This window comes from Anthonomus grandis, chromosome 12 (genome assembly GCF_022605725.1).
Source record: "Anthonomus grandis grandis chromosome 12, icAntGran1.3, whole genome shotgun sequence".
Classification (NCBI taxonomy): domain Eukaryota; kingdom Metazoa; phylum Arthropoda; class Insecta; order Coleoptera; family Curculionidae; genus Anthonomus; species Anthonomus grandis.
In genome coordinates this window covers 4,987,040-4,999,282 of record NC_065557.1, presented here as the reverse complement: position 1 = coordinate 4,999,282, position 12,243 = coordinate 4,987,040, and the positions used below count along the sequence as shown (strand labels likewise).

At 32.7% G+C, this 12,243-nt stretch overlaps 1 protein-coding gene across 3 annotated transcripts in view; it reads right to left on the bottom strand.

The window, feature by feature from the left end:
• LOC126743427 (baculoviral IAP repeat-containing protein 6) overlaps positions 1–12,243 on the bottom strand; it is a 117,489-nt gene that overhangs the window by 29,281 nt on the left and 75,965 nt on the right. For all 3 annotated transcript variants that reach the window (XM_050450523.1, XM_050450524.1, XM_050450525.1), the window contains exons 27-31: positions 9,383–9,645; positions 8,462–8,641; positions 8,146–8,392; positions 5,184–5,539; positions 1,395–1,785 (exon numbers count right to left, since the gene is read on the bottom strand). In XM_050450523.1, the coding sequence (XP_050306480.1) occupies positions 1,395–1,785; positions 5,184–5,539; positions 8,146–8,392; positions 8,462–8,641; positions 9,383–9,645 (1,437 nt within the window). The remainder of the gene's footprint in view (positions 1–1,394; positions 1,786–5,183; positions 5,540–8,145; positions 8,393–8,461; positions 8,642–9,382; positions 9,646–12,243) is intronic.

Sequence of the window (12,243 nt, the reverse complement as noted above, 5' to 3'; positions counted from 1 at the left end):
CTGGGGTGTATTCTTTGAATTGTGGTGAGTGTTCCGCTGTGTATGTTGGTCAGTCTGGTAGAAGAATTTCCACTATGGTAAAAGAACATATGAGTCTTTTCAACAATTGTAAGGACACCGATATTAAAGAAACAAAGTCAGCCTTTGCAAATCACCTTTTATCGACTGGTCATAACTTTTCGGTGTCGGATGATGTAACTATATTACATGAGTGTGGAAAGGGTAAGAAACTAGATCTCCTCGAAAAGCTGGAGATTACAAGAGCTAAAAGAAGCCCAATATTAAATTGTGTCAATGATATCTTCAATTTCGAACCTAATTTAATTTTCAATAATCTCCAATAAAAATTTTAATCTTGTCTCATATAACGTAATTACTCGCATGCTACATCATTACCCCGGTTTGGCGATAAGTTATATGCTTCGGACTTTAGATCCAATGGTCTCTGGTTCGATCCCTGGGTTTTTTGAAAAACCTTTTTGTATATTTTTTTCTTTCATAATTGTATTTGTTTTCATTCTTTATAAAATAATATGTAAAGAATTTACTGGATGTGATATTTGGCGTTTTATAATTCATATTTTAGTCAATAACGATACACGATGGTATAAACTTATTTTATTTTTATGTTAGTGTGAGTCAGTGTGCAGTTTTTTGTATTTATATATTATTATAGGTATGTCTTTTCTGTTAATTAGCGTTCTGCTCCATATTATTTAATTTTGTTAATTTTACTTAGGTCTGATGATGCCCTAATGCGGCGAAAAGCGTAACCTTTAAATAGACGCTTGATTATGGGACTTTGAGTTTACTTTCTCCTCCCCTTTATTCATATTAATATTTGTTAAAAAAAATATAAGTTAATATTTACCTATGTAAATGACAGTATACATGTCATAGAGGTTTAAGAAGGGGGGAAATTTTTTTTAAAAACACTTACCGAAGTCGTAGTTCTCTCTCGTTAAATTAAAATAGTATATCTCAGAGGGATAAAAACTTAGGCATCAGAGTTAATACACAATAAAATAGATAATGATCTTAAGAAACTATAAAATTTACTACTAACTGTAAAAACTACAGAAAAAATACGAATGTATACCGGGTGGCACAGGAAAAAGGGATCACTTAATAACTTTTTCACTTTTCAAGATAAACTAATGAAATTGGATTTAATGATTGGAATTTATATCGATAGAATTGTCGATCAGATCATCTTTTGACATATTCCGTTATTTTTTATTACTTCCTATTTAACAGGAAGTGACAATAACTTTTTTATTTTAAATGGAACAATTATTTTGATAGAAAATATTATTGTGAGATTAATGAGATGTAGATAATATGTAGCTTGTTTCGTGCACCCTCCGAAAAATGTAATTCCAAACAAAACGTACCTTCATTATCCTTGCGGTCGTCGCTAATGCTCGCGGCCAAATCCCTGGACAAATTCGGCACCAAAACCCCGATTTTTTGCAACAGCAACGGGAAAAACTCGGATCGCACGTAACACAACGAGCACAACAACGAATCCAGCGCGTATTTGAAACTGTCGTGGCTCGTAACCGTTTTCAACTGGTAAATCGACTCGAAAAACTCCAAAGTGATCAGCGATTTGAGATCGTACGTGGTGACAGTGGACGACTGATGCGCGAACCAAAGAATCGATGCGATGCTCGACACGTAAGCGGCGCTACATTGGCTCGTATCGGAAGTCGATATGCAAGTACAAGCGGTCGTTTGCAACCAGTCCAAGATCATTTTTACGCGTTGTCCCGTATTTGAATCCTGAAAAACAACAGAAATTAGTTCAACAGAGTTGCATGTGTTAATATAAACAGATTGATTTGGCTAAACTGGACTACGTTTAAGTTAAGTGTCATGTGTCTTTTCTTTTTAGAGATTTAGATTTCAATTAGGCACACTTTTGCTCAATGTCCAGTCAATCAGATCAAAGATTTTTAGTTATTTCTAGAGTATTTAAACAGTCCCTCTGTTTTATTGATTACAAAACAGTTATTAAAGACTGAGGAACTTATTCATATCTAACTAAAACATTTACATGGGGTGATCTATGATAATGCTTCATGATGAGTTTTGAACGTTGTGCTATATTCTCGAATATTTGAAACCTGTATATATTATATGTTTATCGTTCTCAAACGTCTTGTTGCTTGAGTTAGAATCAATACTGGGAGCTTTACCTTCAGGCGCATCTGTAATCTTGGCTGGTGACTTTAACATAAACTTTTCTAATAAAAATATGCATAATGTTATATCTCTGAACTGCTTACTAACCTCTATTGGTCTGGAAACGCATATTGATTCTTTCACACCAATAACAGTAGATATGCCCTTTAACTTGGACTGTATTTGTTCAAACTTTGGTAAACATACAACTTGTTTTGTAATAATTGATATTTCAGTGAAATATAATGACTCATCTGAAAGTTACAACTTGACACCAGTACATTTGTATGATTACTCAAAGGGTAACTATTATTTGTTGTATCAGTTGATATCTAATATAGACTGAAACAATGTAAATTTTAATTATGAATGTTGATGAATGTCTTCAAATATTCTATAATAAATTGTATTCTCGTATTGATCAGGCAATACTAAAGAAATCTTTTAGTAATAATAAAATGAAAAAGTAACCTCCATATTTCACCAGAAATTTAATACAAAAAATACAGAAAAAAAACAGATTGCATAAAAAAATTAAGAGTGGTCAAGCAGATTAATTTGGAGTTTAAAACCTTGAGATCAGATATCAAAACTCAAACTAAATATGAATTTCATGTATACAATGAGAATATTGAAAGCAACATTTGCGACAATCCTAATAATTTCTGGAATTTATTTAGGTCAAAAAAATCTGCTGGGGGTATTCTGGATGAGGTGAAAAGTGAAAGAAAATTTGCTCAGTATTTTGCATCTGTTTTTACTCAGTCAGATATGCTTAAAAAAAAGTGATTTTTATGGCAGATTCAATTTTCCCTACACCAAGGAAGATGAAATAAGAAATAGTATAAAGAGATTAAAACCAAAAAAGGCCACAGGTATTGATAACATACCAGCATATATTTTTAAGGGATGTTGATTTTTGTCTCTCTCTCTCTATAGCAGTTAAAAATCAACAATTTCCTAATGAACTTAAAGACAGCAATCCAATTTATAAAGGTTCTGGTGATATAAATTCAGTGCAAAATTACAGACCAGTTAGTGTTTTGTGTGCAACAGCCAAAATTTTTGAAAATATTTTATTTAATTATATATAACAAGCTTTTAATGACAAATTTGCTATTCAACAACATGGGTTTTTACCTATCAGATCCACTGTAACAAACCTTTGCATATTAGCTGATACTGCCTCAGACGCAGTTTGTAATAATAAAGCTCAACAATAAGGCCTGAAAAACCTTTTTAAATTTAAACGGAACTTGTCCACAAAACAAAAATTTTTTACTTTGTGAAAGCCTTGTTTTATCTTTGTTCGATTACGGTAATGTGGTAATGGTGGCTCTTTACGTTCAAGTACCAAAAACGCAATTCAAAAAATTCAAAATTCCTGTATGCGATTTGCCTATAATATAACATATAGAAACCATATAACGCCATATCTTAATGACAAAAATTTATTAAATATGACAAACAGACGAAAGCAATTCATATTTAATTTTATTTATCGGATTAAAAAGAAAGGCCAACCGGCAAATTTGCGAGATGAATTTTTGGATTTTGAGCATGAACACATGACGCGAAACAATGATATTTTTGCTGAGCCACGCCATAGAACCGTATCATTTTAGCGCTCTTTTAAGTTTGCGGGGGTTAAAATGTTGAATAGTATTCCATCCAGCATTAAACAACTATCTTTAAACATATTTTCTAAAAAAAATTAAATCACAGTTGCTAGTTGAACAAAGAATAGGTTAATTAACATCAAATACAAATGACGGTAAAAATCTAACAAAAAAAAATTATTAATTGTCAAGACAGTTTTCAGTCTTTATCTCTTGTGGACATCGACAAAATTTGGATTTTTTAGGGTCATAAATATTGGGCGTTACCCTCCTTGGTTCTTTTATCCGCTGCCGCATCTGCCGCTCTCCCGTTCTGGATTAATTTTCTTTATTATTATTATTGTTTGTTTTCTTTTGATTTATTTGATATAAATTAATTATTTTTAAGGGTTATTTCGTCTGTACCAACAGATTAACCGTTTTTATAATCGAGAATTAATCCTTTTTTTCAACATTTTAATTAGATTTATAACTGTATTTTATAATTTTATATATGGGCAAATAAAGCATTTCAATTTGAATGTTGTTATGACTGATTATGCGAAGGCATTTTACAGGGTTGATCATGGCTTATTAATTGAAAAATTATTTGAAATTGGTTTTTCTGAATTGGCATGTGGCTTTATGCGGTCTTATCTTCAGAATAGAACTGAAAAATAAAAGTAGGAAAATCATTTTCAAAGACATTTGTTTCTACATCGGGAGTGCCATTAGGGTCGTAATCTCGGCCCTTTACTGTTTCAAATTTTCATTAACAATCTACCTGAGTGTGTTCAATGTTCCCAAAGCCTAGTTTTTGCTGATGATTTTAAAATATTTAAACAAATTAGTTCTCTTAATGGTTCTAAAGATTTACAGAAGGATTTACATAATATCAACAAATGGTTTGTGGACAATAAAAAGTGCCTTAATATCAGCAAGTGTCATGTAATCAGCTTTACCCGAAACAATAGGCCCATATTATATGACTATAAATTAAATAAAATTTTAATTAGTAGAAAGACTGAATGCCAAGACTTGGGGGTTTATTTGCAATCATACCTAAAATTTAATAAGCACCAGGATATTATTATTAAAAAGCATATATATAGGGCACTGGGTTTTGTTAATTATTTATTATTAGAATCAGGGTGGTTTATTAAAATTTACTCCAGTAATTTGTACTACATTTCAGTTGTTCACGTGTCTTTTCAATGTCATGTTAGCTGTCAGTGCAATAGTTTTTAGTCTCTTGTTTTTTATAATTACGTCCCTTATTATAACTATATTTTCTTTTCTCTATGTAGATTCAATAAAACGTCTCCTTTAGTTTGTGTTTTCTTGTGTAACAATCTATCCTTAAACTACAACCTGAGAAAACACTTCTAATGCTCATACCTGATGCTCGCAGATCTGATACAAGAGCTCGCAAGCCGACTGATACCCGGACACGTTGACCATAAGTCGATCGTGCCACGCGTTATCCAACGACATCATCGGTTCCACGATGCTCAGCCGGTTGTCCAACAGGATTTTTATGGTCGCGATGCCGTTCTCGGGGGTAAGAAGGGCCAACTCCCGTAGAACTTTCTCCAAACATGGCAAATAGACGGGCGAGATGTGCGAGGGGACCAACAGGAGGCCGCAGCACGTGTCCAGCAGGTTTGACACCCGGGAGGCCTCCTCTTTTATTTGCCGTTTCAAATCCGGATCGATCGATACGGTGAAGCAGTGATGGAGCAGTCTGAGCCAACCTAATGAAGGGAAGAGCAGAATAGGATTATTAGGATCTAAAACTATACCGGCTCTTTTGCCTTTTAATAAAATTAAAAGTTCCTTCATTACAGTTTTATTTTAATAAGACGTTCATTTTTATGGGTGATGAAGGCAAAAACCAATATGTCTTAATAAAGAGAAATTGTTTTTTGCTTAAAATTGAAACTTCTCTTACAAAATTCAGTACATCCTTTATATTTAGAAAACATTTTAGGATTAAGAGTCATTCTGCAACTTTGATAGATTTCATAATTACAAGCTCGAATCTATTTATTTTTTTTAAATAGGCAATCGTCCGAAAAATGTGTCCACATATTACATTAATAGGAATTATAAGTTATTTAATTACATTAAAAAAACTGAAACTCAAATACATTGCAAAAAACATTGCAAATATTTTTTCAATACATGATAACAATCTATTCCCTCATAATATGTATTAGCAGATCTCAACATCCTGTTTATTGGTGAAATTGTAAAGCCCTTAAAATGACCCACAGGAATCAAAAAACAAAACCACTAGGATTTACTATGTTATTCAGGGTGTTTATTAAACATGCGGCAAAAATTTAAGGGATTATTCCTTGGACTATTCTACGGATATTTTATCCTTTTATGATTTTTAATAAGATGGTTTATTTCGGAGATACAGGGCGAAAAAGAGTTTTGACAATAACAATTATTTATTACCAAAAATTGCATGTAATGTTTCTTAGTCTACAAAAACTGTAAAAAATGACTACAGACAAACAAACATTTTTATTTTTTTCTAAAATATTTTACCCTTAATGATTCGTCGTGTGTTCTGAGCAAAGCAATTTAAATTCATTGCGTATATATCAATAAGTCCAAGCATTATTTAATTTTTAATTTATCTTGCACCAAAAATGTATAATGTTTTAACTACCGGAGTTAAAGGGAATAAAAAACAACCAAAAATTTAGCAAAGAATGTAAAATGTATGTGCACAACAAATATAATATTTTCTTATTTTTCTAGGAATTTAAGTAGGTAGTATTTAAGGTTATTAAATTTATCTGTTTATTTAATATCAACAATCATAAATTATCACTTATGATGCACCCAGATGTATATTTTAAAGCCAGACGTTATAATATCAACTGAAATTTGTAATAAATCAGGCAAAAATTTTCGCAGTTTCCAGTAAATTAGGTATAAAATCAATAAATGTGGTAGGGTGTCAGGGTTTACTGATCCCTCCAAATAAATAACATAAAAAAATTGTTAGAAATGAAAATTCCAACATGTTCATCTAAAAACAATTATTCATTAAGTAGCACATCTAAATCCTTGGCCACTCTTTTACGCTTGAGCAATAAGATTGGAGATAATCGAGATCAGTTTGCACAAAAAGTAAGATTACTGCTATTCCTATAAACTTTCAAATCATCAGGATACAATAAAAAATTAGAATTTTTAAAACTCTAAATACTTATGCCATTAATATAAATAATAAGTAACAAAGGTCCAAGATTGCTGCCTTGAGGTACTCAGGAAGTTCAAATAAACTTCACTGATTGTGATTCACCAAACGAGACCACCGGTGTTCTCTAATGTAAATAGGATTTAAGCAAAGCCAGGTCCGATCCACAAACACCGAAATCGGACAATTTTTCCACAAGCAAAGAATGGACAATTTTATCGAAAGCTTTATTGAAGTCAGTGTAAACAGAATCTACTTCTTTATTGTCCATGTTATCCAGAATATACTGTGTATAAGAAATCAGATTCGAATCCATGGATCTCCCAGGAAAAAAGTAAGGTTGCATAGGAGATAATACGTTTTTGAGTAGAGAAAATATATACTTGTGAATAATTCTTTCAAAAACTTTTGCAAATGTACATAATTAAAGGTCTACAATTCTTTATATCGGTTTTGTCACCTAATATGAAAATGGTTATGACAGTAACATCTTTCCTAATATTTTAAGAAGAGAGACACATTTCATTACACAAAATTAAGTAAAAAATTTTGTAATATCCATTTTTCAGATAATTGAGCTGGATCATAACAGTAAAGGAAGATTTATTATCATAATTAGGCAGTAGAGGGTTGTCAAAATCATTGACAGTCCAAACTATTGAAGGGAAATTAAAATCAACTTATTACTACTAGTTATATTAACTTTTAGCACACACTCGTGTCTAGCGCAAATTTATTGTTGCTCTTTTTGTAACAATTTATTTAATTTGACTTTTTTTTTTACTTATCAATTAAGGTTGACGGGTTTGTCTCACTCTTGGCTTCTTTTCAGTTGCTGGGGTCAGACTTTTTTTCCCAAGGTACAACGTAATTTATAATGTATATTAACTTTATATTGTTTCTAGCAACGTATTGGCTTCTTATGGCAAATAAAATACTTTCGAATTTTAAGTTTTATCCACACATCTCGCAAAAAGTTCAGTTTTGTAGACCACGAAGGCAAAACCCTCTTTACCTCAATAAATAGAGACTTTTCAAAAATACCGAACCTTTCACTGCTATACTTTATGATCCGGCTCTTTCACCAACAAGTTCAATTATTACAAAATCTTAAATTGCCCTTCTAAAGTAAAGTCTTACCCAAACTATGACTGCAGTACCCCTCGTCCTCGTCTATATTACTATTAGTACTACGTCCAAAAGCGTACGTCCCCAACAGCCTGATCTGTAACAGCCCGATACTGTTCCCCACTCGCGGCTTGTACAGCCTTATTAACACGCAATTGACCACTTTGGCCGTAGGCAGGTGCAGTCTAATGTAAGTCAGTCCGCTGGTGGGTATCGGCTGACACGCCGGAACCAATCTGGACGGACCGTTGGCCGAAGTCTATAAATAATTTAAATTCAATTATTTATACTTGAGTAAAAAAAAAAAACCAGGCCATAGTTCCTATACCTCTATGGCAACGAACGATGGACAAGTGGCCAGCCCGCCCGCGTGCGGCTGTAGCTGGACCTCTTTCAGTAGTACAGCGCAAGGGAGCTGTAGCAGTAATTCGGTGTGCGTTTCCTCCTGATAGTAGTTGTAGGACCATAGGGGCGTCCTGGCTCTTCTGTGGGTCACCCCATTGACACTCTAAAAATTGTTAATTCGATTTCAGACAGCTAGAGACTGAAGATTATCACACGTTCCCCCACAATAGTTCCTTATACTAATGTATATCTAAAGTTTATGAAACGGATATTGGAGATTCAGGTTCCAAATGTCTCTTAGTGTATGTTTTTATTTATATAAATTATTGTTAATTTAAATTATACTTTGATTAAATAAGTAAAAAGTCTTGTACTTCCTCTTAACATTTTTAGGGCTTAAAGTAATATAACATTCCGTTATTGAATTGTACTGCTTTACAGAGTTATATGAAAAGGATCGTCGGAAGATTGCAGTGGTATGAAGCGGCATAGTTCACTTTTTACAGTTCTAATATTAACATTGTAAATGGTATTTCGAAATACTAAACGCTCTTTTATTGTATTGGGAGAAGACGGATTATTTAACATATTTAATAAAAAATAAGAAAAGTGCAAAATTCTACGATCATTCGTCTCTAACCACCCAAGATCATAATTATATAAGCGTGAAATATGATCAAATTTCCGCAAACCACAGATAAACCTGAAGCAAGCATTCTTCTGTATGCGATTCTTGCTTTCCAAATCCAAAGAAAAACCATAAAATATATAATAAACCATAATAGGGATTTACTTAATATGTGCCTATAAGTGTATAAAATTTTCAAAGAAAAAAATTATGTTTGTATAAGTTTACGTTTAATCTTATATAGCTATTATAGAATATGTTACTTAGGTTACTTACCTGTATCAGGACGTCGGCGGGCTGTGACGTAACACTCTGACACGAAATGGTGCAATATGGAGCGAAATTGATCAAATTGTTATTCTCGACCGAGGCTTGGAACATTTTATTGGCCGATGCAGGCGCGATATGGACCTGATTGTCCTGCTGCCCGGAAAACCCGTTGAAATGCTGCATCACGGTCGATATGGTCCCGTTTCTCGAGATGATACTCGGGGTATTGCTGGTCGTTACTATACTGGACGCTAGTATCGATATACCACCTAGAATTATGCATATAAAAACAAACGGTTAAAGCAATGAATATCTTCTTTAGGATTAAAGATAATGTTCGGGTTTTTTTGTTACAGTAGTATATTGATGTTCAACTGGTAAGTGAGTTAAACTTCAATACACAGTGAAAATTAATTTACACATTATTGATGCATTTGTTAAACTTCAACCCGGCAATGTGTCTCGCTCCCAAATAATTAAAATGTTAATAAAAGAGCTTGCTCTAAACACATTTTAAGTAGACTGAGTAGTTTTTGAGACATAAGACTGTGTCCATGGACAGGCTATAATAATAACTTTGTTGAGAAAAACTTGGTCATTATTGACCAAAATCGTGGATCAAAATTGTAAAGAAGACTCGACTCTACAATGGTCAATGTAAGCATTTTTTACGACTTAACAGCTTCGTGATGTTACCACTTTATTCGATCGTGGTAGAATTTTGGAATCCATTGTTCGTCCAAGCGCTACAGAATTTGGTGAAAATTTTGCACTTATACTCGTTACAAGAACCGCTAGAAACTTTTTGGGGCGGCATAATATTTAGTTATTGCCATGGCCTGCGTAATCTCCTGACTTAAATCCTATGTAACACTTTTGTGATATTTGTTGAGAAGGTGCGTTTTAAGTCAAGGAATAGTGTTTCAGACAAGGGAAGATTTGCTGAAGTGTATGCAAGAGCAATGGCTACAAATTGAGCAAAGCGACATTGACAATTTAATTAAGAGCATGTCAAACGGATGTCGAGCTGTTATTAACAAGTTTTCATTTATTTCTTTTTTAATCCCTTTGTCTCCTAGACAATTTTAATGTGTCTAAAATTAATTAAGCTAATTAAGTATTCTTTAAGAACTTCTGTGTTCCTTTTGACCACTATATCACCTCGGATCTTACTTTTTATATTTATTTCTTCCAATATATCATTCTGGGTGTTAAATATCATTTATTTAGCTGTTATTGACCTTGTTCCTCAACAGTCCCATTTGGTATTTGAAAGATGGACATTCTTGATGAAAAGGTGAGTGATCAGTGTTAAGATGAAGTTTGAACTAATGATTAGCTTTGCTATTTATACAAACCTTCGTAGCATAGTCATATCCAAGTGTAACATGCACACTTCACCCTTAGTACATTTGTTGCTTTTATAGTGAAAACAGTTAAGTCCCTATATACTAGCAAACCATTATTCCAGCGCCTAAAGCCGTCTTGTATGTCAATTCATCCATTTTGTTTGCGAATTTTGGCTTCCACTTGGTGTAATGATGACTCACCAGTATATCCAATAATTTTGATTATGGCAGTTCAAAAATGACAAAGTTTTTTGTCTGCTTCGTTCTTCGCATTCTGTTGCTTGGTCTCCTTAATATTTTTTATAGCAAGGTAAATTTTGCCGGTTCTAGTGAAGCCTGCACTCTTGCTTTTTTCTTAATCTTGGGTTTAATAAAAATTGTGGGCAAGTTTGTTCTATTACTAATTTTCTCTATGGGCTTATTCCGTAAATGTTTCGAATGATTCTAAGTGCAATTTAATTGCATCTATATCTCTTTTCAGTTCCTCCAGTAATTTAATCATAACGAGTATTTTTGCGAATTTTGTACTCGTCGCATATTTATAATATTTACACCATTCATGAATTGTTATAATATTTCCAATTCCAATTTACAATTATAATATTTCTCTAAGCAGTTCTGCATTTATTTCTCTTGTAATATATATGTATGTAAATTTTATATTTCCGAACTTGTTAAAGCCTTAATGTTGTTTTACATAAAATATACTTAATTTAAAAATTTAAAAATCTTCGAATTTCGTAAGAAAATCTTAAAATGCTTCTTCTTTTTCTTGATTTGCAATCCATTAAGGGATGTTGCGTAACCGACCTTCTATATTCTTACATTCTTCTTTGCCACTCTGTCTCTAGCCAAGTGTATGACTGTCTGGATGTTACGTAAACCTGTCCATTGTCATATATACCGAAGAGCAAGACATTTTCTTTCTCCCAATGGCTCTTCTGCCTTCGATTTTTCCATTTTTGACAGAACTGGAGAAGGCGATCATATCTCTCATTCCTTTCTCCTAGTCCAAAGTGCCCTCAAACTTGTCCTTTCCTAATTTAACATTGAAGTCACCAAAACTGATAATTTTTTGTGCATAATAACCAAAATAATTTTGCCTTTTGTTTTTAAACTTTTGATTTCTTTTTATATATTTTTTTATTTATTTAATTCGTATATCCACATACATAAATATAATGCATAACATAGACATACGAAATTTCCGAATTATGCACTCAGATAACCGAATTTGCATGTGCTCCCAATTGTTTTTACAACAAAAAAAAGAGTCACAATAACAAAATATGCAAATGAATACACATTATCCTACCCCCAGCCCTAATTAACTTACACAAAAATCTAAACTAGATGAAAAGTTATTAGAGGAAAGGAAAGGGGGCGTGCAGCAAACTCAGAATTAAAATACACAGATCATTGGTGCAATAAAACATGATTTTTCAACTTGAAGACATGAGATTGAACATTGAACAGGATCTTAACAATAACATATTTTGAGTTGGCTCAATTTTTCTA